Source organism: Aulonocara sp. 'chitande type north' Nkhata Bay, linkage group LG4, assembly GCF_057382095.1.
Source record: "Aulonocara sp. 'chitande type north' Nkhata Bay isolate Kocher_YH1m ecotype deep benthic linkage group LG4, A_spYH_male_GT1.1, whole genome shotgun sequence".
Taxonomy (NCBI): domain Eukaryota; kingdom Metazoa; phylum Chordata; class Actinopteri; order Cichliformes; family Cichlidae; genus Aulonocara; species Aulonocara sp. 'chitande type north' Nkhata Bay.
The window spans coordinates 15,562,088-15,588,081 of NC_141347.1; the positions used below are offsets into that span (position 1 = coordinate 15,562,088).

A 25,994-nucleotide genomic window follows, 5' to 3' on the forward strand; every position below is an offset into this window, starting at 1 on the left:
CCGTCCTCCTGAGAAGCCAGCACTTCTTTGGGGCCAATTTCAGGTTGTGTTGGCGAAGTCGGCTGAAAACCATTTCCAATCTCTCCAAAGCCAACTGCTCAGATGGTGCAAAGACCAACAGGTCATCAAGGTAGCACAGCAGGCTGAGGAAATTTTGATCGCCAAAAATGCAGGTCATCATTCTCATGAAGCTGGCTGGGCTGTTGCACAAACCCTGAGGGAGGCGGTTATACTCGTACAAACCCATGGGTGTTGTGAATGCAGAGTATTTGCGATCCTCCTCATGTAGCGGCATGTTATAGAAGCCAGAAGTCAAGTCCATCGTGCTAAAAAACGCATTGCCACCAAGGGCTGCCAAGCAATCAGCTTGATGTGGCAGGGGATGAGCGTCCTTTAGCGTCCGCCTGTTGAGCCATCGAAAATCGGTGCACACTCGCAAGTCGCCATTTCTCTTCCACACAAGGACAAGAGGTGAGGCAAACTCGCTAGTAGACTTCCTGATTATGTCTCTCTCCTCCATCTCGTTAAGAACCTGGCGGAGCTTGTGGTATTCGGCAGGAGGCACACGCCTGTAGGGGAGACGAAATGGCCTGTCATCTGTCAGTCGAATCCTGTGTACAAAGCCCTTAGCCTCACCACAGTCCAGATGATGGCGAGAAAAGACATCTTGATAATTGACCACAAGGTCAGCCAACTTTTCTTGCCAGTCCGATGACACATCACAGGATTTCAGGTCCAGGTCACCCAGGCCAACACGGTCCAGCCTCTCCTGTACAGTACCAACATCCACTGTGGGTACAGATGTCCCAGTGGGCTCTGTACGAGTAGACTGTTGACTGAGCTCTGGAACCTCCATATCCTCCAATGCAAGGCAGGTGTAGACATCAGCAAGCTTGGCATTCCTCCGCAGAATAACAGGGTTGTCTGTGACATTAAGGAGCTTGAGTGGGACCCACCTGTCTCCCCAGAGAGGAGTCACCACTCTAGCGACCATGATGCCCCTGGGTGCAGAGCGAGAGGTGGTTGGCTCAGTAACTACAGTAGAGCCGGGAGATATCTTAACATCTTTCGGAAGTTTCCCCCATACAAGAAACTCACTGTTACCTGGCAGGGTGACAGCCCTGTTGCACCTGACTGTGCCCACTTTGTCTGGTATCTCAGTACCAGACCAGCGTTCCAGGCCAGCAAGCAGAGAGAGGAACTGTTCAAGTTCCTGATGCCCTGAACGCGACATCGAAACTGCCTCCCAGTAGCTTGCATCTTTCTTGAACTGACGGATTAAATGTCTGATGACATTCGAGCCAACTATTAAGTCATCTTGTTGATTCTCAACAACAAAGGTTGGAACCAAGATACGACACCCATACACTTCCATGTCAAGCTCCACCACTGATTTAGGCTTCACTCGTACACCACCACAGCCAACAAAAACAACAGTGGGTGCCCCCTGATTTCTCAAATCAATAGCACCAGCAGCAGCAAGCCTCTGCAGCGCTACTTCACTCAAAGAACAGGCCATTGAACCACTATCCAACATAGCACCAAGGGATGACTTGCCTCCGATTGTAACAGGAGTGTAGAACAGGCTGTCACTGCTGCTGATTCTCTGTGTGTCCTGAAAAATAACTCTCTCAGACTTGTCTAAGTCCTTTACATTGTCATACAGTTCTGCTGCATCATGTGTGTGGGAGTGTTCTTCATGACCTGTACAGCCTCCCTCAAAGCACAGGTCGTCTAGTTTCCCTGGGCATTGTCACCCGTAGAGGCCCCATTGGCACACGAGCGACGTGTGTGACCGGGCTGAAAGCATGTGAAACAGAGTCGGGCAAAGCGGCAATGGGACTGTGTAGTGTGGTCCTCCTTATTACAGACCTGACAGCTCCTGCCATTGAACAAAGGGGCCCGATTCTGTACTCGTCTGCCACCCTGCCGTGAGGGGGAATGTCCATCCCCAGCCTTCGCTTTATTCAACAGCTCCCTGAGCATCGACATCTCACCAAGCACAGCATTGTCGCTGGGCTGCTGACTGTGGGGGAACTGCTGCTCAGGAGCAGGGAGGGCAGACTGCTTCTGGTAATGCAGGGGAATAGTCTGGCATCTATTCTGAGTTGAGGTCGTCGGATTCCGTTCCCCATCCTGTGACAATAGAGGAGGAACAGTGGGACAGCTTGGAGCAAGAAACATCTGCTGCGTCTGGGACAAGAGAGGAGAGGGTGAGACAGAGGGTCCTACCCCAGGTGACGGGGGTGACGTAGGAAGCGCGTCAACACCAGAAGACTTCCTGTCATCGTTATTCAAGAGCTCAACACGCGTGTCATCACGAATTAGCGCTGCTGCATGGGCCTCAACCACGCGCACTCTCACAGAAGACACCCTCTCGCGCCGATACTCATCTATCCTCTCCTGAATCTCCTTGCACGTCCACTCATGTATCTGTTTGTACTTAAACACAGATGCGAGCTCAGGATCTGGGCAGTGTTTCACAAACATTTTAGCGATCTCACCACCAATGTCCTCCATTCGCCTGCCTTGACGCTTCAAACCTTCCTCAGCCATATCAGCAGCCTTGTTGAGGCGTATCCAGTAATCAACAGGATTCTCCCTGTGAGAAGGCAGAGTTGAGTAGAAGTCCTGCAGGGGTAGGCAAGAGGAAGTGCTGCTGAAGTACCTTATCAGCATGTTGAATATGACATCAGGGGCGCAGGAAGTAATAAGCGCAGGATCACTTCTCAAGCCTATCTTAACTACATCCCTGGCCTTCCCCATTAGCCTCCCCATCACCTCCTCTGTCTGCAACGACACATCAAGACTCTGCTTCCTGATGTATGATTTCATCAACTCAACCCATTCAGTCACTGTGTACTTGTCTGTACCATCACCCCTGAAAATGACAGGTTCCCTGTCGGATTTTACAATAACACTGAATTGAGTGTTTTCACTAGGTGTATTCGTATCGCCACCCGAATGTGAAGTCTGGTTATGTGAGTGAGCATTATTTCGGTCGACATCACCAACAGCTCCACTAGACATAAGTCTGGCCGCAATAGATTCACCTATCTGTGAACCAAGTTGAAAGATCATGTCACTAAACTGGTTTAATGTGTCATTCCCATCACCGGGAGTGGAGTGACGTGCTTCGCCCCGCAAAAATTGCCCCACGGGAGACTCATCCGGATCTAAATCCGACCCAAAGGCTCCAACCCTCCCAGGCAACACAGGTGAAGCTCCCTCATCCCTCCCAACTGACTCATGTGACAGTAAATGAGCACGTGCTGCACCTCTACCCCGCCCAACAGAGGAGAGAACATTTTCACATATATCACTCAGCTGGAATTTGCTTGCCATATTAGCATATAAACAGAAAAAAAAAAGGAAAAGCAAGAAAAACAAAACAAAACAAAACGTAGACAATAACAAATATTCAGAGTTGCAGGTGTCAGCACAAGCAGTCCGGAGAGAGTCCCATCAAATCAAAGAACAAACAGTCCAGTACCTCAACGTAATTCACAGTCCAAGACGAGCAAAGGATGAATCTTTAAGCACAATACACTGCAACCTGGGTTGGAGATCTGCATCAAGTTGATCTCAAATCACAGAGTCAAGTCACCAATGTAGCTGTTGCTGTTCTGAGAGTCTATTGTGCAAGTGGTGTGATATGCCCATGTAGAAAGGACGGCACTGCAACGCTGGACTTGCCCTTACTCTGGGCTCCCTCTTTATTCTGGCAACTGGTACAAAGAAAACAGCACACAGTCTTCATTAACAATCTGCAAAGCAACTGCAACATTCAGTTCACCAGCTTGGGAGTTGTTTTCCTTTGCTGAGGCATGCGCTGTGCAGCCATTTGGAACCTTAACAGTTGCAGTTGCTGTGTTTGTCCACCAGGTGGCTCCAACTATTCACAAAGCACATCAATTTTGAGGAAATTCATTAAGCTATTTTCTAACTCTGTTACAAATGCACATAGCAGGGAAGTTAATGGGAGACAAAGACATTCTTCTTTGAAATTCTGGATTGCATCCTTGTCTTTGGCTAATGTGTGCTCAACATAAAACAGATCACCTTGAGGTACTTCAGGGACTCCACGGGAGTAACTGTAAAAACAAAATAAACACAAATAATTCAGTGATAAACAGTGTCGGGCAAGTTACTTTGAAAAAAGTAATTAATTATAGTTACTAGTTACTTCTTCAAAAAAGTAACTGAGTTAGTAACTGAGTTACAATATTCTAAAAGTAATTAATTACTTGAAAAGTAACTATTGCATTACTTTTAAAAAAAAACGTTTAACCCTCTGGGGTCCAGGGTATAATTGGCCATTTTTAACCACTTTTGATTTTCCCTCCACATTTCACCTTTGAAAACTATTTACTTTGCCTTGTTTGGTATCATCCTTTTCAGCACAACCTCACGTGTCTGAATTTACAGTTATGTTTTCATTTTTACATACTGTATTAACACAATTGATCTAAAATCAGACAAAAAAAACATAAAATCCGAGTAGAAAGTTATATTTTTTACTGTAACAACCACAAACATGTTTATTGAATCATATTTCATAACCTTAAATGCAAATATAAATTGTCAATTTTAAAATCCTCTGCACATGTTTTGCAAACAACAAAGTTATTTGCATCCATTTACCTTTTACCTCGATTTTTTTAAACAACCATTTCAAACTATTTACAGAACCATCAGCTGTTCTGCATTCAATAAGATGCCTCACAAATTATTTGTGCCACTCCAAAAAAACTATTTCTGTCCACTATGAAGGAGAACATCACAGCCTGATACCTGCAGGTCTGACAGCAGCAGGTGTATCACTCCTGTCTCTACCTGGAGACAGCAATCGCCTCATTGTTCTGACACACAACACAATACTATCCACAACATTACACACTAACTACACAAGACAACACATTAACTACACGCTCCAAACACGCTAAACGTCACAAATCTCTCACATCTCAAAACTCGCTCTCTCTCTTTCTGCTCTCTCTCTCGCCGTCACTCCTAACTTCCCCTGTTTGTTTTTTTGTTTGTTTGTTTGTTTGTTTTGGCTCATAAGCAGAGAGTGCTTGCTGCGCTGTCCTTAGACAGTAAACGTGACGAAACTATTGAGGAAAAAATTTTGTTTATGATGACTCTGGCTTTACGTGGCCTATCAACACAATTTATAAACTGGTGTATGTCACCTTGTTGCTTTATCTTTAAGTGGTCATGTGATTGGCTTACCACGACTACTTTATTCTTCCTCAGTCAAACAGCAGCACTCATGTGATTGTTTTGCCCCCTTAGCTCCAGGTGTTGCGCCAAAAAGTGATCGTGATTACCGCCCGCGGGAGCGCGCAGCTGCTTAAAGCTGTAACGTCCAGATTACTTACAGCTACTTCCGTGCAACTGATATAAGATGCTGTAAGCTGAACACAGCTTCAACCGTCTGTTTGTTGAAAAATAGTAACGGATCGCATTTTCTTGTTAGTAACTGTAACGGCGTTGTAACGATAGGAATAGTAATTAGTTCGATTACTCGTTACTGAAAAAAGTAACGCTGTTAGCAACGCCGTTACCCATCACTGGTGATAAATCACCATGAGCTGCATTGACTGTAAAGGTATTTTAAAAAACAAAGACCTTTGACGTAACATAGCATGTCGCCTGAAACTGAAGAGACATGGACTTGTTTCCAAGCTGAAGAATGAGGCTCAAACATGTAATCATTTTCTAAATTTGGTGCCAGTTTTCATTGTGCGCATGAAATGATGAAAAAGACGAAAGAAGAAAGGGTTGTTTCATTTCACTTTGAATGTTAAATCAATCCTATATTTAAAAAAACAACTTCAATTAACAGCAAAGTGGTTATTTTAAGCTTTAGCTCCAGTCGCTCCTTCACTGAGGACTCTCTGGTCAGCGCCCTTCGGGCTTTGCAGCCATTCTGGGATTCGTCTTGACAGAAAGTGAACTGGCTCTGGCAGATAAATCCAATCTGCTTGTACCTGATCAATCTTATATTTTATGATGTTTTTATTATTCTTGGTCCTTATAAAGATAACAGAAACACGAACTGTGCCTGTTTTTATAACAACGTGGTGATGTCTGACCTTTTGACCTATGACCTTTAAGCATTACATACTAAAATGGTGTATTTTATTATCTTTACCCATATGATTAAAGCGAGACTGGCTGAAATCTTTAGCTTCTATAAGATGTAAAAACTTGAGACTTTAAGATCTATTCATGCTGTGTGTAATTTTGAAAAACTTTCTGGTGTCATTGTAAAGTTGAATATATAAAAAGTGTGTTGTACAGCTCTCTCCGTGCCCTTTCATGTGATATAATACACAATATGACGGTAGGTTACTTAAGCTTTAGGACATTCCTTCTTTTTTTATACTCCTGCTCTCTCTGCTCTCCCTCTCTTTCTTCTGGCAGCTGCGCCTGATGAGAGGTCTGGAAGTTTGCAGATATTCAGCAGCGGAAGCTCACACCCTAGAGGATATGAAGAGTTTTCCCTAAACATACCAGCTGCTGCTGGTGGTATTATCATCATTAAGTTGTGCTGCTAAACTTTAACAAGGCGTGTTGTTTGATCCTAATTAGCATCTGGCAGATTGGGGATACAACTCTGAGCAAATGAAAGGCTTTAGGTGCTTCACATGTTCATCAGTTTTATGTTTCAGGGGGGGAAAAAACTCAGATCCGGATCACTGAGCATCTTTTACTGTCAGATGAACGGACTGATACTTGCTCCACGAAGGAGGGGTCAGGGAGAAAAGAAGGACTTCCTTTCTATAGGAAACTTTTCACATCTAATTCACAAAGAGGTCCAGACAGAGAGAGAGAAGGAGGGAGGGAGCTGCTGACTCAGGACTTTCCCCCTCCTCCGTCCCCGTCTTCTGAGCGGTGTGAAGCGGCAGTGCAGACGTGAACGAGGTGAGTCATTCAGATAGAGATCAGTCGGCTGCATGGGAGCGCTGTGGCGGTGATGTGAGATTGTGATGCATGACAGTCTGCTAGAAAGCACGGAGGCTTCACTAACTACAGTTTGGCTTTAACTTGTATAATGCTGCAGTGTGAACTACACAGCCAGCATAATAACTGCATGTACTTATGGATGCTATGAAATAAGAAGCATCGGTATGTAAACATGCCTTTCATCGTGATATTAGGAGAAAATCCCGTTTGATTTACAAGTTTCCAGTTCAAGTAGAGATTTCCGCAAGAAAGAAAAAAAGAGAAAATCTTATGTAATACCCTTGGTCAGAGCGTGAGCCATGTCAAACATCTGGGTAAATCCCAGAAGGACCCAAATACAAGCAAGCAGCACATTTCCACTGTGAGAAAGGAAGAAAACACCATTCAGGCAGTCGGGGTGAGGGTGGGTGGGGGGAATCATCAATCTATAATCACAATCAATTATTATAAATTCAAGTTTAAGCACAAATGACCAATAATGTAACCTGTAACCTGGGAAAGGAGCGTTTGTTTTGTTTTTTGTTGCTTTCTACTTTATTTAATTTGAAGCAGCAGATCAGCAGAATTTATGTGAGACTCCTAAAGATCTGCAAAACAGTGCACATTTACCCACATAGCGCTAAATCCAACCCCTGATTAGCGTTACGTAACTATGAATTGCTCCAAGCATATGGTGCTTTCTGCACCTCAGACAGACGAACTGTAGGATGGAGTCATAGTTTTATTGTTAGAACTCCTGAAGTCAGCTGACCTCACACCATGGGGATGGTTTTTATCGGTTTTATTAGACTGCTCACAGAGGTGGTCTGAGAGGATTTTCCTCATCGTGTTTGTTCTGGATTTTGAATTCTCCCTAAATATATTTGAGTTCAGGTTATCCTGTTATTGTTGTGCTTTGATTTTTGTGTTTGGACTTTTCATTCCTGCTTTTCATTCTCTATTCTTTATTTTTGCTTCTGCTCTTGATCTTTATTAGGGGTACTTTGAGTGTCCTTGGTGTTTCTCTGCCATCCCCACCCTCTGGCTCATCTTTCTGTGCTAACTTTTGTCCTCCAGTGTTTGCTTGTCTCATGTTTGGAGTGAGTCATCTTGTTTTGGCTGAAACTTCCAGTTTGTCCTGGTTGTCTTGATTACATTAACTTGCGTCTCATTCCCCTCCCCTCTTTACCTTCTCCCAATTAGTCCTCGGTGTATAAATAGCCCTGTCCTTCTTATTGCTCTTGTCGTGTCATCAGTTTTTGTTCCTGTTTTGTTCTCCGTGTTCTTTTGCTTCTTTTCTTCTTGTGTTTTCATCATTTTACCCTTGGACTCTGTTACTTTTTGGATTTGGTGAACAAAAAAAGATGACCTTTAGTTTAATCAACTGCAACTCAACCATTCAAACCCTCTCAGAGCTGTCTGTAGCACAAAGGTGGACACATAAGTGCTAAAATATGACTCAGACACAGAAAACCTCCTGCTTCTCTCATTTAGGAAAGTGTCCCTTTGAAATGGACTGTCAAAGAAAAGGAAAGAGAGTTAGACACAGCTGAATCCTGAAAACTAAGTCCTTATCAGGATTAATTCAAGGCAAAAACATAAATAAATAATTGGGGGGGGGGGTTAAATAGCATTTTCAAATTATTAGTTCCGTTTACAAAAATCCTGTTTTTGTTGTGAAGTCTTAATCCAAGTCTTCACCTTAAAAACATGCATTTTATACACAATTTTGACTCTGCATCTGATAGTGTCCTGATGTTTTGATGGCATTTCTCAAGTACTCTGTGGTTGCGCCTCTATTTTGCCCCTATGATTATTAAGAGTAATGTCCCATAGAAATATGCAAATAAATGTGAATGTAACATTTCAGGAAAACCCGTACGATGTGATACAGCGTTACACGAGAACCCTTTCCTGAGGGTGCCAAGTAAACATTCGGAAAATATCGGCCGCTGTGAAGGTGGATACCGGCATTTCATATCTGCTAAGGCGCATTACAGACTTACTTTGTTTCATGGTGGCTCTTACTTTGTTTCTTCTCTTGATTATAGCAAAACAACAAGAGCAAGTTATTTTTAAGAGCGTGCAGAGGTTGCGTTCGTGGTCTTTAGCTGAGCAGCCACCTGTGTGTAAAGGATGCAACTGTGGTTATGGACCGAGCTGTCCTATAAACACAGCAGTACACCCTGTTCTGAACACAGAGAGTCTGGCAGACGGCCATCACCTATCCCCCAGTTCTCCAGAGTTTGCTATCTGAAAACAAAAAAAGCCCAGGGTCATTTTTCAAACGATTTATGGTTCTTGCAGTCCAGATTCCTTTTGCAATGTTAAATCTCTGTGGATAACACACAATGACTAGGTTAAGCAGCTGGTTCTCATTCATTTGCTCATTTGCGAGTCTGTCATGGAGGAAAAATGTTGGTTCTGGTGACACACACTGTAGCAGCAACTACCGCAAACAGTGTCTGCGGTAGTTCCTGCTACATCTGTTTATATGTAGGCCAGTCTGTGAATAGAGTTTTTTTTCGAAAGAAATTCTGCAGCTGTGGATGGTACAGATGGTGAGATTAAAACAAAAACCAGCTACAAAGATTGGTTTGTAGAAGAAGTGATTAAAGTACGCAGGAAGTAAGAGGAGCAGGTGTTTATGAGGCAAAACTAGCATGCCCAGTCTCAAACTCCTGTTGGCCACTGTCTAGCTGGCTGTGCAGTCATGGTAAAATATGGCCAGAGAAACATCTGGTTTGGCATGACTATACCAGAAAGCCCAGTTTTGTTTTTATTAACAGCATTATTATTATTGAGGTATACTCTCAGAATCACATTTAACTGACCATTAAAAGGCCGCTGGGCTGCCTGGTCAACTCATATTCAAACTTACTGACTGTCTTGAAAAAAACAAAAAGCTTTACTTGATTTTTTTTTCCACAGTTCCAGTCTCCTGATTTTTCTTCCCAGGTTGATGCATGTTTTTGCTGGCTCACTGCTTCAGATTCCTCTTTCTTTTTCCAGCTTCTGACATCATTATCTCACTTTCAAAGCAGCTGTCCAACAACTGACATCCCACATATAGGCCATCTCGCTATGTGATTACACCACTTGGGTTTCATTTTGATTTCAGCTACAAACTGGTAAAGTTTCATGACTTTATCTTACATGCTTTGTGCGACTTATCGCGTTCAGAAAGTAAAAAGACAGCTAGAAGTGCAGGCTCAAGTTCCCAGACGTGGAATAATCCAGGATTAGAAACCTTTCTCGCTGAAGGTCTTTGCTGAGTCTGAGCCAACAAGCAGACTTAACATACGTCTGGGAAACTGGATGATGAAACTCTGCTACAGTGAGTGTCACCAGGACACCACCAGGATGATGACACACAAATTCCAGATAATATAGAAAAGTCTCTCGAGTCCCTTTTCAGCAGATATTAACTCTCTGCTCTCACCTTAGTTACAGCCATGTCGGGCATCCTCCTCCTGCTCCTGTCCTTGTCCTGCCTGGTGGCCACGGTGCCTCCTCCAGTCCCCTGCAGACACTGCTGTGATCACCTGGAGCCAGCAGAGGGCAGCGGCGCCCAGCCAAGTAGTTATGCCCCTGAGGTCCGCACATATATCAACATGACCATTCTGAAAGGTAACACATCTATAGCAGCCATCTGAGGTCAAGTCAAGTCACCAAGCACCAAATCATTTTTCTGTGTGAACCTGTGTAATATATGTAGTAGAACATCTGCAGACTCACAGGTTTTCACAATAAAGCCAGAATTTTGGGGGGAAAAACACTTTTAAACACATGTGTATTTGAAATTTAAGGAGAGGTCTTGTTTTATAAAGAGTTATGTTGGGATGGAATTTATGGCAACAAAAAAAGAGTGAAGGCAACATGTTTATGAAGCCATGCAGGTCATTGGACAACCGAGCCAAAGACAACACAACAGGCCCAGTGTTTCTACACTGTATAATGTGCAAAAACAGAAAGTATGGCTGTGCTGAAGTATTTGGTCGTGTTTGAGACTATAGATAAAGATGATGGACGGCGAGGGAAAACTATTTATTTCAATACTTTATTCAACAAAAAATATCAGCAAATATAGTTTTTAGATTAGAGGTGAAAAGTCTTCAAAAACTTAAATAAATCCAGTTACCTGTTTTTTGTTTGTTTTTATTTTTTCAAGCACAGACATCAGCTAACATGATGCTCTTTGTTATGATAAAGCAAGCTGGTCATTGGCATCAGAAGGAAGCATCACACCACTCACAGAACATATTGCAGGTTTTGGATGATTATCCGACAGCCTCAAAGACAATTTTAGACCAGCTTTCTTTGCAAAGCTCTTTCATTTGCAAGATGACAGTTTTCTTATATGTACTTTTAGTTCAATTCCCCCCCCCCAACGGCATTCATGTTAAAAGCTCTGCTTCAACTTCACTGGCCACCAGGTTCATACTGGTTTGCCCTTTTCCCTTCAGAACTGCTTTAATTCTTCATGACACAGATTCAGCAAGGTGCTGGAAGCATTCCTTGGTGACATGACAGTATCACACATGTTATTTGCTAAATTCATCCTCACCATTTTTCTGAAGGGCATGATTCTACCATCTATGGGTAGAGTTTCAAACAGGATCAAACGACTGTTCTGGGTTTTGGACTTTTTAAAAATGATCTCATACTGTCGTGTAATTATTTTCACTTTAGGTGACAAAGGAGACCGTGGTGAGAGAGGCACACCAGGCAAAGCTGGACTTGAAGGACCTCCAGGCTCTATTGGGCCATCGGGATCAAAAGGCTCTAAGGGTCAGGCTGGTCTCCCAGGAGACCCCTGCAAAGTCCAGTACTCTGCTTTCTCCGTTGGCCGTCGAAAATCCCTTCACAGCCTGGACTCCTATCAGGCACTTGTGTTCGACACGGTCTTCGTTAACCTCGACGACCACTTCAACATGTTCAAGGGAACGTTCGTCTGCCACATCCCAGGCATCTACTTCTTCAACGTCAACATCCACACGTGGAACTTCAAGGAGACGTACCTCCACATAATGCAGAACGACACAGAGCGGGCGATTGTGTACGCTCAGCCCAGCGACCGCTCAATCATGCAGAGTCAGAGCCTGATGCTGGAGCTGGAGCTGAACGATGAGGTGTGGGTCCGCCTGTACAAGAGGGAGAGAGAGAACGCCATTTACAGTGACGATGTAGATATCTACATAACGTTCAGTGGATACCTCATCAAGCCCAGTGAAGAGAAGGAATGAATCGGCCGAGTATTACTGTACCCGGTCGAGCTCGAAAGCAATTTACCACAAAACTGTCCTTGTAGATAAACACATACTCAACAAGATCAAAATGTTTATATAAAAAGAAAGACTCCTAGCTTTACCAGATTTCACTGGTGGGCTGAAAAAAATCCACACAACACTGTAAAACCCAATGACACTTTGTTAATAGTATAAAGTTAAAACATTTGTTTTACTAGTATAAATTTATACTAATTTTAGGTTCAAGAAGAGCCATACACGCGCATTCAGATTCAAAATTTCAATATTAATATTAAGATAATATGAAGTCGTCACCGATTTAAGAAGACAAAACAATACATTTAACGAAATCAACAAATAATGAGTTAAATATTAAATAATTTAAATACTGCACAGCAGTGAGTGGCCTAACTAAATAAAATGGGCAGTGTGCTTTCTGCAGTAAGTATAAAAAAAACAATCACCACATGTTCACACGTCAACTGCACAGAAAAAACAGCGAGATCTGTCAAGAAGTCTCAAGTGGCCTCTACCGCTTAGATCTACTGCACTGCATGCAAGAAGCAGTGAGAAAAACCACACCAGCTCTCTGCAGCACTTCCACTGTCTAGTCAAACATAAGGCTCTGGGGCCAGAATCAGCCCAGCGAAGACTCGATTCCGGCCCACTGGACGGCTTTAGTAAATGTAAGGAGTGCATAAATATTTAACTTTTAACTGTATTTCCATAAGTTTTACAGCTTTTCTTATTGATAAAGACTGGCAATGGGGGTGGGCAGTCTTTATCAATAAGAAAAGTTTTTAACTAACAGATAAACAATTAAATGACAGGAAACGTTCCTGTTGTTCCACTAAGTCCACTCTAAATGAATAACAATAATTATAGGACAGTGTGTGCAATGAACTATCGTCAAATTTTGTGTCATTTTACACAATTATTATGTCGTTTGACCGCTTTGACCCAAAGATCAAAGCGGGCTGCATGTGGCTCAATAGAATGAGTTTGATATCGCCGGTCTAGAACCAAAAAAAGCAAAGAAAAAAACAGGGTTTGGCAACCCTAAAACCACACCAGATTGGTATCTACAAGGGCAATGCTCTGTATCACTATTAAAAAGAAAAAGAAAAACTTGAATTAAATATCTTTATCTCAGGGAGGAAAAAATAAAACCATTTAAAACAGGATACATCAAACAATAGGTGTGCAATAGCCTAGGCCCTGAAATCTGTCTTTAGATTAGATTCACATTTCAACAGGTATCACAGGATACGGTTGCAGGGTCTGCTTTGAGCTTCTGACAGGAGTGTAACATAAGCCCTTCTTTTCTTCAGCCGGGGGCTCAAAGCCAAAGTCAGTCTGACTTTGGAAAACCAAGACGATCAGTCGCATCACCTCCTTGCACCAACGACTCTTATACTGATCCAGCGTCAATCAAACAGATTCATTGCTTTCAGCTGTGCTCATAAAGGGAAAAAAATGACTGCCCACACCTGCCTGTAAGAGATGGTGCTTAGTCTTAGCTCTCACAAATGTGAAACATGCACATTAGTTAGCTTTACAGGTGACTGTGGGCAGATTCTGTTACCCTTACCTAAAGGTGGGGGGACTGTTTCCACTGTGCTGAGCTAAGCTGGCAGCTGTAGTTTCATATTTGCCAAATGAGAGAGGTAAATATATTCTTATGAACCCCACAGTAAAAAGAAAAAAGAAAAATTTGCATTATATAACATTTTATAACCCACAAAGCAGTTTCATTGTGTTTCTCAATCACAGACATGTTTTTAAACCATCAAATATCAAATAAGTCTTGGTTTGGAATCCATCACTCCTGCCCCTGATGTGTAAAACTAGATGCATTAAACAAAGCATGAACTTTACAAAGATGCAGGCTCAATCTGTTTATTTAACATGAAAAATTATCTGTATTTGGTGTTCAGAAGCATTTTATATGACATTCACTGGGAAGATTTGCTGTTAGTGAGTTTTGCTAAAACACGGTGCTAACTGAACTCCTGCTGAATTTGGGTTTGGGAAATGTATATTTTACAAAGTATTCTCCTTTCCTTCTAAGATTTACATCTTCAGCTAACTTTAATCTTTTATGCATGCAAAACCAATAAATTAAAAACACAAATAGCTAAGCTCTGGCAGTCATAGTTTAAAATGACTCGACACTCTAACGAGTGAGAAAACTGATTCTCCAGACGACAGCAAATGAATAACTCTCACCTTCTAATCCTGAGTCGTGCATTAATAACAGATAAATAACAGCCAGAAAAGTCTTTTTGTTGCAAAACTGCGATGTTTAACCTTTATGATGTCATCATTTCATCTGAGTAAACCTTCACTTCTAACCACTAAAAACTTTTTAAATCGTCCTGGATTCCACATAAACATTTGTGTCAGTTTGAGGAAATTCCCTGATAGCATTCGTTAGATATTACAAGGGAAGTGCAGACACACAACCCGACAAAGTTATGTCACTAAAGCTGTGAAGGAAAATGAAACTACGCTGCCCTCTGGACTGCAGAGCTTAATGCAGCACAAAACACAAATACTAATCTGAATATTAAAAGCACTCCAAACATTGATACATAATGTAATATTTGAGAATGAAGCATTAATTAAACTGTATACACTAAAAAGTGAGCCATTGCCGTATTGCTTTAAACCTGCATTCTTTCTAATGGCCAGCAGGGGGAGACTTATCAGGCTGTTAAAAGAAAAATAAGTAATGTTACTTTCCTTTCCCTGTGACGAGAATAAACATTTTCATTATGACTTTATGTGCTCAGTTACTAATTTCAGGTCACAGTTGGGTTCACGTTGTAAATATGACCATTATTAGAGTCACAAAACAGGATAAATCAGCGTATACTCACGACCAGTGTTGGTCAAGTTACTTGAAAAAAGTAATCAGTAACTAATTACTGATTACTTCCCCCAAAAAGTAATCCAGTTACTTTACTGATTACTTCTGCCCTTTTCAGCCCAATTCTACTTTTTCTGCATAATCCATCATACAAAATGTAATCAAATGGAAAAGTCTCTTTTTTTTAAACTTGTTTTATCAGTTTTAATCTTTTAACTTTATGCATCAAGCAAAAATGAAATTATCTGCAACATTCTCTAACTTGAAGAAATTAGTTTAACATTTAAACCTATTTTCTGCACATTCCAGCACATAAAATAAAATATTTTTTGTGTTTACACTCAGTCTTTCAAATAGATGCAAGTAAAACACAGCAGAAAATAAATAAAGTCAAAGACTAGCGGTCCTGTTGCTCTATTTTCACCTGTAAAGCAGGAGTGGGGCAGGCGGAGGTGTGCTCTGGTGCAGGTGTGCCGCAGCGGTCAGTTGAAGAATCCGTGAGTTTCTCTGTGAGTTTCCCATTATGCCGTAGCGCACTCGGTGCTTGTTTAGGGTGTTTTTTCGCTGTAAAAAGTTTTCTTCCCACGCACAACGGACGCTAATGTTTTTGTCACTTTTTATGGAATCAAACTCAAAGTAAGGTCAGTGCTTCCTCGCTTTAAACGCTGCACGCTCATACTCTCTCCCGCACTCAATACATGATCCACTGTTGATCTGCACACAGCTGCTGTCACGAACGTCGCACTCGCTTACGTCACTGTCATGAGACATTCTCGCAAAAAAATCACGGTTTTAGTAACGCAGTAACGCAGCGTTCCTACGGGAAAGTAACGGTAATCTAATTACCGTTTTTGCAATAGTAATCCCTTACTTTACTCCTTACTTGAAAAAAGTAATCAGATTACAGTAACGCGTTACTGCCCATCTCTGCTCACGACTCACAAGTCATAAGGCAGTGAGCGTGCCGTGGGCCTCAGTTTCATGGTTAAATCTAACAGTGCGCTCCATTTGAAGTTGTGTATACACTGTTGTGTATTTGTGACTCGCTAAATAAGCCATACATAGAGCACTGACCAGCCAATATCCATGAAAGCACTGCAGCGATGTTTTGAAGAGCAAAAGCAGGTGTTGTGCTGTTTTTCCACACTTGTGTCAAATCACTCCCAGTTCTCACTTCTGAGACAAATGGAACGCAGCATGACCCTCACTCACCATGGGTGACGTCATGGGGGTTACATCCATCTTTTATATACAGTCTGTTCCACCTTTAAGGTCGTGCTGTTGATGATCTAACAGCAGTGACTGCTTATCCAGCTTTGGTTATTCCGTGACTGGAATAAAAAGTGAATGTTGTTTATAGTAGTCAGCAACAATAATGATAAGAACGTCTTTTTGGACACATGTTCAATGTAATTCTCACTGTGAGACCGTCTTATTTCATGTCCACTCATGTCAGTCCCCACAGACTGACATGAGTTATATAAAATAAATGAAAGAAGCAGAAAACGGGTTATTGTTCATTTGTTTCTACTCATCTAAACTATTTATTTTCTGCCATTCACTTGTTCACATTACCATCATGTGTCCCTAGGGTCAGTCCTTCAGCTGGAACCTGCATCATTAAACTTAGATTTGTTGATTTGTTGTCAGGGTATATCATCAAGGTGGGTTTCCAGCCAATCACACATACATCACAGCACCTTATCTGCCTGACATAATCTACTGGGCATAATCAGGAAGCATATTTAAGACATGCCATGTTTATGGTACACTTTTCGTCTTTTCAGTTTGAACTAAAGCCACGAATATTTAGGTTTGCTCTAGTATATAGGTGCCCAGATCAGCACTGGCAGCCACGACAAAATGACTGGAAGATGGTGATAAACTTGTCCACACTGACACCTTGAGGAATAAAAGTAGAGGTGCTTGTCCCACCTGTGATATGAATCACAAACATATACAAGCACAAACAAACTAAAGCAAGTGGCGAGCTGAAGTGTTCACACTGGAGACACGGTCAGCATTTCCTGTTAACATTTTTGTGGGCTGCACTGGTTTCCTGTTATTCTCTTACAAGCCATGTGTTTTTCACCACGATTCTCAGCTCTCATTCAAAGTGATAGTTGTGTTTTACATTGTGTAACCTTTCGCAGTCTGGTAGATTAATGTTAGCATTGCACATAATCACACTAAAGAAGAGCAGATTAACCTTTCCTGCCCCGCAACATTATTTCTCTGAATTCCAGCTACATGAATACTTCTAAAATGTGCCATCAAGTTCAAATATGACATTTGTGTTTTTAACATCAGTTGAGATGAAGTACGCTATGGTTTTTGCACTGCCGTGTAAACAAAGTGTTCAAGGCTCCCGTTGAAAAAAGAAAGCAGCATTTATTCATGATTTTTATTTCTGCCAATAAATAAAAGTCAATTCTTTGCACTTTCACAGAAATGAAAAATATCATTTTTAACTGAATGAATGTGAACACTCACATAAAAAAAGACCAAAGAACAGAAGTTTGTTTTTGTTAAAGATGACTGACTTGCAAAAAAAAAAAAAAAAAACACGAGTAAGGTTGAAATGCAGTTTTTTTCCATTATCTTCATACAAACAAGCTTTTTTTTGTATATTTAGAACAATGATGTTGAGATGACATTAGATTTTTAATTATTTTGTTGTTGTTTTTTACAGTAACAACACCCCACAGTTGCACAAAAACCAAAAAGCATTGAAACGACACTGACTCAGTGTGTGTGTTTGTGAGTGCACACACATAAGAACGTGCAGAATAATGTCGGACAGAGCATGACCTCACATACAGTCTGAACCAAACACAGGCACGCTGGAGAAACAAATTCATACAAATTCACACATAAAGACATTTACGGTTCTCCAAAAGGGCTCCTGTGTTTCCTTTTTCCCCCCCAAATGATGATTGCACACGATAAACACAGGCCAGCACGTCAAACATACTTTGCTGTGGCTTCATACAGCTCTTACTGTATTTGGATTTAAGTAAAAATTAAGTCCTACAAAAATACTTTTTTTTTTTTGCTGTGTAAACTTTTGCAACCAAAGGCACTGTCTTCCCTTTGCACTTTTCTCCCTTAAAATTGACCCAGCCTCATGCTGCGAAGCTCCGACTCTAACCGTGTTCACGCCTTCGCCCTTCAGCTAGCGCCGAGTATAGCCTCATTATACGTTACAGTTGTACTTTGATGTTATCATCAAACCAACTCGATGCATCTCACAGCAGCGCAGTAGCGTTGCACAACTGAAAACTGTGTTTTGCTGGCTTCATATAATGTGCTCAGCTCATTTGCTACAAAAACAATGCATCCCATGAAAATTCTGCCCTTAGATTTTAAAAAATGTAAATAAATTACTGCCTATCAATGCTCCCCCTCAGCCTCCTATTAGATGCACCTATGGTATCCTCCTTCAGTTATCACATTCACAAGATTTTCAGAACTTGACCTCTGACCTTAGAAGAGGTCAGTTATCACCTATGGCATCAATTTGAAATTCCTAAGTTGCCTCGTGTTCACAAAGTTGGGTGTCCACACCACCCCGGTTACCCCCGTCAACCCCATCAGCCTTTTATGGCACTGTTGCAGTCTTCAGGGTTACCCAGCATAATTAAGTGTTAAAAACTGTACACTGTGCATGGAAACACCAAGCAAGTGTTGATGGCAACAACATGAAACAAAAGAAAATGTTCCCTTTACAAACTGTTTAAATACACAGAGGCACGTTTGAACAAGTACAACTATGAAGACCAAAAAAAAAAATCCTCACACCAGGGATTTATATTTTAAAATCCCACTAATCTGCCTGCTGTGCTGCCTAATGGAGCTGCTGTGCTTCTGTACGATGAGGCTACATCATGCTTTGAAACTGCTAAAATAAAGCAAGCAGCTAAAATGTTGTCAGAATAAACTGTTGGTATCATTTAATGGGCCATGCAAATGTTCCAGGTGTGAAAAAGCAGCAGGGTTTTCTCTGTAAGAGTTAGCAACATGAACATATTCTTCATGTCCGTGTATGAGGTATAACTGAACTGTCATTAGTATGCATTTTCAACAGAAAAATCCCTTTCATGCTTAACATAAACGTTGCACTTTTACAATGTGAAATAAATAAGCTGACCTACAATTAAAGGAACTACAATTAAAACTAAGCAAGCAGACTTTTTTTTTTTTTTTTTTAAAGCAGGCCAAAATTTCCAAAACTGCTGCAGCCGTGCTAGCATCACAACGAGCATGGTTTCCGTGCCCCCGCAGAGGTGGGATCTTTCAAACGTCGCACTACAGAAGCCTCTCTGATCATCACAGTTAGTCACAACACAACTGTGGCCACAAATGGCAGGCATGAAGGGGACATCAAAGATGAGACTGCAGCACACGCAGCATGGAGTTTTGAATTAAAGGGGACATGTTACTGCCACAACTACGCACGATTCAGAGTTTAAGCCAAAAAAAAAAAAAACAACTGGGCCTCGGTGAAGAACCTCAGCTCATCTGCTGTTCACCTCCTTTCACCTCCCTTTAAGCCAGCTTTCTTCTTCTGATTGGTTTTGCCCTTTGTAGACAGGAGGTTCGAGCAGCAGAGGGGTGGAGCAGCTGGCTATGAGACAACCAACATTAGGAATAGCTGCTCCCACTGATGTCATTCAGATTCAAGAGTAGGAAAAAGAGACAAAAAACACAGTTTGAAATTAAACATTAGGGCTTGAAAAGGGTTTGAAACTTTGGCCACGTTTCGTATCAGCATCCACCACTGTAACAGCACATATATGAAAGAAAATAAGGAGAGAACACAATAGGTCCTCTTTAAGGACTACACTGAACACACTTTATCCGTTTGTTCATGTCTAACCTCTGTGCTTCTTGTTAGCTTTGTTGAGAAAAACCATAACTGATAATGGCTTTGACTCATTAGTGTGCTTCCTCAGAAGATTGAGTGTCTAGACGTTTAGTTTAGCATAAGCAACACTGGAGAAAACATCTGCACAACCCAGAAGAAGGAGGGATGTGTCACTGTGGTTGGGGTCAACATTTAATAAAAAAAACAAAAACACATCTTGTCTGCGTGGCTTCATCAGCTCAGTAGAATCACGAGTCACTCATTGATGAGTGAGTCTGGTTTCTCGTATCCAAACAGCCTGAAGTCAGGTTCGTACAGCTTGTACAGTTCCCTGCGTGCCTCTACTGGAACTGTGCTGAACCAGTCTGACTCCCAGCTGCTGGCTGTAAGGTTCCTGCTGGAGGTGGGAAACTCCACCACGTTGTCTACCCGCAGCAGTCGCAGCAAGTGCTCAGCATCTTCCTCTGCCGTCTCTAAGTGTCCCACAAAGTCATACTGAATTTGACATGGGTGACAAAGCCGATACACTTGCCGCCAGTGCTCATTGAAGGGCATGTCCTTCTCTGTCTGAGGGTCCAGGAGATACTGGATGAAGTGGGAGAAAGAGGGATGGATACCCAAAGAAAAGGCTTCATCCACAGAAGCAGGAGGCGTCGGCTGGTTGCCGTAGCGGCGCAGCATGACCTGCGCAAAGCGTCGGTAGAAGTCCTCATTGGGTAGCTCAAACTTATTCCGGTAGGCAGAAATGAGACGGACAAAAGGGTCGCGCACAAAGAGGAACTTGGTGTACTTCTTCAGCTTCACCTGGGAAAAATAAATTACAGTTTTCTTAACATTCAATTATTGAATACACACATGTGCATTTCAAAACTGTAAAGGTGAAAAAAAAAAAAAAAAAAAAAAAAGAACAGAGCAGAGCAGAGAGCAGTATTCATCTTCCTGTGCTGCATCAATAATGTCTCTGTGAGAGATCAGTCATGCATCCCCATAACATTGAAGGGCCTTATATAAAACAGAATAAACATCTAACTGAGGTAGAAGGTTCAGAACACATTCCAGGTAGCTCGAAGAAAATTCATCAAAAGATAAAAAAATAAATCAACAGCATATTTACCAAGTTAAATTATATTTTTTTACTACCATACAGAGAACAAGAAGGTGGGAAATTTGGACAGACCTTCATGAGGTGCCTTGCAAACTTGCCATAACGTTTCCAGAACTTATTGAAGGTGAAGTGCATGCTGCTGTTGTGGACCAGGTCCCTGGGGATGGCCAGGGGGTCTCTCTGAGGAACGCCCTCCTGCAGCAGGCTTTCACTGAGAATTATCATGATGCGCTTCCAGTTACTGCACGCTACCTGAGAAGGGAAAGTTTATTGTCCACTCAGATGTCACAGTGAAACAGGCAGATACACACTGTCTATGAGCGTGTGACCACTGACAGGAGGGAACCATGTATGCCGTTGTTACATGTGCCTTATTAAGTTTTACAGGAGCATGTGTCTGCATACCTTGGGAACATAGCAGTAGATAATGCCATGCCTGTCATCCACGATTAGATGATCCAGCTCCTTGTTGGGAATGTCGTCAAATGAACGGTTTTTGCCATGAAATAAGATGCTGTCATTGGCGCACATCTCCTGAAGCAACCTCCGCCTCTGCTCCTATCGTTCCATTCGTGAAGCACAGGAAAATTAACAATTACCAACTGAGGTTATAAATACTTCATATTCAGACATTGCTCACTGACTGGGGAGCTTTTGCTCCTTCATTTACATATTTAGGGATATTAACCAAAATTATATCTACAGCAAGAAGTATCAACAGTATCAACCTCTGTGGGTGCCTTTAAGGTTACTGCTGTCACACGTGATTATAGTTATAACAGGCTCTTTTTCTTTAATGCCAGTTTGAATTTCTTAAATCTGCGACTAGGTTAACACTGTCTCAATTAGAAGCTCTGCTCCTGTCAACTACTCACAGCCCAGAAATGTGAAGGTTCTGCTCATTAGTACAGATTTCCTCACTGGACTTTGTTACATGACAGACATTTGGATGTGCTGGAGCAGGGAGAAGGCACACAGGTGGAAATAAGAACAACTTAAGTGACTCTATTTAAGTCATCTCATTGAAGAAGCAAGAAACCGGCACGCAGAATGATTCATTTTTTGTGCAGCAACTGTGCTTTTCCTGCTAAGACATCTCAAAATGCCAGCAGTAAAACTTTTAATCAACTAGTAAACATTTACTACTACTAACAACAATAAAAACTGAGTTAACCTGTCTGTCACGGAGCTCTGGAGCCAGTGGAGTCAGGTGAATCTTCCACTCCCGCCGCGGTATATATCGTTCCTCTGCTTTCTCTGACTGGTTGCTTGTGTCAGCCGGGGCAGCGTCAGTGGGCTCACCAGTTCCCGGCTCTAAGAACTGGTTAACAAAGGCATCGATGTCCGACAGGAAGGACGGGGCTCGAGAGGTCTGTGGCCTCTTCTGGGGAACGGGGTGTGGGACTTTGGGGCCCGGGGAGACAGGAGTGTGCAAATAGAAATGGGAGGCACCGACATCGTCCCAGTAGATGATGATCAGAAGGATCATAAAGGCCGAGCCCAGGACTACAAAAATGCGGAACATCCTGGACGTTCCCATGGTGACTGTTGCTTGCTACAGGGTCACCATGGCAACAGAGTCAAGGTCCAGGAGCGCTCTCTCTCTCTCTCCCTCTCTGTCTCACCATGGCGATAGATGCACGGAGTCTGTGGTAGCATCAGACTTATTGTGGTGCTGGTGCATTGCAGGAGCGCGCTGCACAAGAGAAGAAGGGGTCAAACATCAATAAACTCACCTCTGTGTCATACCTACACACACACAAACACACAGAAAGCATAGTCGTGTCTTTAATGTCCAGCTGGAGTACAGGGTTCAACACCTGTTCTGACACTAACACAGAAACAATAATTTATTAAATTAATTATTTTGTTGCTTTGCAAATTCAAAAAAGAAGTCTGGTTAAAAAGCACAGAACTGCAGTCTGGATGACAGAAGCTTTCTAATGATTTTACTTTCATACAGTGAAAAGATTCAAAGTATCTGACAAAAAAAAAATCTGACAATTTTTTTTTTTTTTAAATGCAACAATAAATCTTTCATAGGATAATCCCCTTCCTTTCGTCTCTCTTTTCACTGTTTTTCCACTTTTCCCCACATTTAAGCGAACCTACTAAAGCATACACGTTGATGCTAAAGTAAAATGACAACCTACTAAGGTATTCTGGTTCTCCTATTAGTAAGAACTTGAAATCTAAAGCAAACTCAAGCGAGCATGACAGTTTATTGAGTTTGCTTTTTTGACGAGGCGCGCACTCAATCTCTCTGTCAGTGCTCGGAGCTGACCTCACTCCCACTCCCTGCAGTAAAATCACGAGTGGTTGTCAAATATTTCCATTTTAGGAGGCTCTGCACGCCATAAAAGTTTTGCACTGCACAAGTATCCAGCTGTATCCATAGCAGCTTTCCAGCTGATTAGGGCACAGCACGTTAATAGTGAGTAATGAAGTAAAAGCCCACAGTGAAAAAGGTCAACACCAAATATTTTACATACCCGACCACGATGTAGTCTGCATGTACAAAACACACTGAAGCCCTATGTCTTCAAGTGATGCACAAAATGGGTTTGTTTCTATAGCTACAGGAAAAAAAACAGCCTGGAAGTGATGGAATACATAAAGGATCTGTCCTCCCCGTGACTTAATTCAGCCGCAATTCATGTGTTTTAATCCACCGCCAGTCTATCTGCTCCTTCATGTTCAGTTTAAAAGTCGCAGGGCGTTACTTTCCATTCCTACGCACGTCTAAAATTGGAGCTCTCTGCAACAGTCCTCATATTATTTCCTCTTTCCTGAAGCTAAGAGGGGTCCATTGACATGGAAAGTCATCATCAGCCTACTCGGCGGCCTGCAGATGGCACTTCTCTGTGCACAAACAAATTAACTGCTGTTCTATAATATACATCATAAGCCCAAATGCATTAAGTTCATCAGTCACTAAATGAGCGTACATTAATTCCGCTAAATAAGTACAGTTCTGACATACTTCTTCTTTTTCCCCAATCAGTATTTCTGTCTCATAGCACTTTACTTCTGCTGCACCACATATCAGAGGCACACTTTCTGAAACCACAGCTACAGTACTTCTAGGTCTAGATCTGACACACAGAAATATATAAAGGTCTATCAAATAATTTAAAAAAAACTCACAACTGATCGAGCACATTAGAAAAAACCGTGCTGCCACAAAAAAGCACATAAATTAATAAGCCACACCGGGTTATCATCATTACTAAATAATAATAGAAGAAATAGCACTTAACTTTCTTTGTTTGATAATTTGTTAATTTTATATGTATTGTTATGTTATGTTTTCATATTCCTAGCTTGCCTACTTTCTAGTCATGTTACTCATATGCGTTGTTTTTGCTGTGAATTTTGTAAATGTTGTGATTTATTATTATTACTATTATTATTACTATTATTATTATTAGTTGAATAATTAATCCGCTGGATTTTCTTCATCTTCTTGCGCTGTATGTTTGTGTGGAATTTTTTTGGTGCATTTCAAACAGCACAACAAGAAATTCACATTCAAATTCACATTCATACGAGTACATTTACCAAATCTTTTCGATTGGATACTGAATGTCAAGGAGGCCACGATTTCCACATAAGAACTCACATATGAAGCTTATGCTATTTAAACTACCCAAATCTGTTCATTAATATTATATTTCCTTCATTTTTATGCCTAAACAAGTTGGTTAAGTCTAAGAAAACTTGTGAAAAATATGTGTGGTTATTTCTTTCATTCAAGTCAGCACTGTTATCCGTGGACAGGAGGCTGAAGCTTTGGATTTTAGACGGACTTATTGGAAACATTTCCTCTGAGCGATTTAAACAGTCGCTTCAAAACTCTTTCGCGTTTGTTTTATTTCTCGGCACGTCCCCGCCGGTGTAACCCCGCCGGTGTAAACCAAAGACAAAGCCGTGTGCCGGTAGACCGAGCGGCAGATAAATCACTCCGTCCTGTCCGCAGCCGCCTCCAGCGGATGCCAGACCGGACACAATGTAGCCTTTGACGCGAAAGCAGCTCCGCGGGAACGGGTTGTTCCTCGCGCCGGAAAGCTCTCCGCGAGGGGGTTTCGGTTAATTAAAGCGTCGCGTGCAGCTGTTTGTCCTTTATCGGGTTTTTTTCGTGAGAAATAATGAAGAGAAGCCAAAGGCGGGCTGATAGTGTGCCTAGCGGTGTGTCTTGGTGTTAAAGTAGTCCTCGGCGTTGGAGAAAAGGTCAGCGCAAAACTGTTTAGCTGCTTAATAAGAGCCGACACGTTGCGTTACTTTAAAGATTTCTATGTAACGACAGGAACGACGTGGGAAAAACACACATTTCTCACCTCGCTCTGTGTCCACTAGCTCCCAGCGCCTCGTCAGCTGAACCTGTCTGTGCTGCCAGCCGCTTTTTCTTGTTTTGTCCTCTTGGAGGAGCGCGAGCACCCAAAGCACCGCGAGAGTTCACAAGCTGAGCTTTCTGCAGATTGAGCGCACGAAGGGAAAAATTCACTTTTCTGGGTCAGCTCCAGCATACCGTGTCTCTGCTCGGGGATGATTTATGGAGACAGCCTCTCCACCCTCCCTCCCAACCTCCCACAGGAGCAGAGTACTGAAAATAACATATTGTACCTGCAATCCTAAATGTCACCCTCCTCTCAAACACACGAAATAAGACCCTAAGAATGATCCTAAGTAAATGTGTTCGTGGGTACGTGTGATTATTTCCGTTGCCTCGGGCTGATGCGGTTAAAATCCAGTTATTTGTGAACTCTTTTCATCCTGTGACTTCCAACGTAGCAAGGAGCCCCCACAGAGCAGCTGATTTACTTTGCATCCCCCTCACACACACACAAAATCATCTGTTTTCAATCAGCATCACATATTTCACCCCGCTCCTAGGCCCCTGTGTTCTCATAAATGTACTATAACTAGAGCTGGGCGATAGAACGATAA

The 25,994-nt window shown here is 42.1% G+C and overlaps 2 protein-coding genes across 2 annotated transcripts; one reads left to right on the forward strand and one right to left on the reverse strand.

The window, feature by feature from the left end:
- Positions 1–6,455: 6,455 nt before the first annotated feature.
- Positions 6,456–13,916, forward strand: c1qtnf6a (C1q and TNF related 6a). Its single transcript, XM_086288692.1, has 3 exons — positions 6,456–6,933; positions 10,402–10,584; positions 11,647–13,916. The coding sequence occupies exons 2-3, from the start codon at positions 10,410–10,412 to the stop codon at positions 12,198–12,200; spliced, it is 729 nt and encodes a 242-aa protein (XP_086144818.1). The 5' UTR covers positions 6,456–6,933; positions 10,402–10,409; the 3' UTR covers positions 12,201–13,916.
- A 3,558-nt stretch (positions 13,917–17,474) lies between these two features.
- Positions 17,475–25,533, reverse strand: chst12a (carbohydrate (chondroitin 4) sulfotransferase 12a). The gene is made up of 5 exons (XM_086288691.1): positions 25,385–25,533; positions 22,222–22,743; positions 21,453–21,605; positions 21,120–21,299; positions 17,475–20,746 (listed from the first exon to the last, which is right to left on the reverse strand). The coding sequence occupies exons 2-5, from the start codon at positions 22,585–22,587 to the stop codon at positions 20,198–20,200; spliced, it is 1,248 nt and encodes a 415-aa protein (XP_086144817.1). The 5' UTR covers positions 22,588–22,743; positions 25,385–25,533; the 3' UTR covers positions 17,475–20,197.
- Positions 25,534–25,994: the final 461 nt, after the last annotated feature.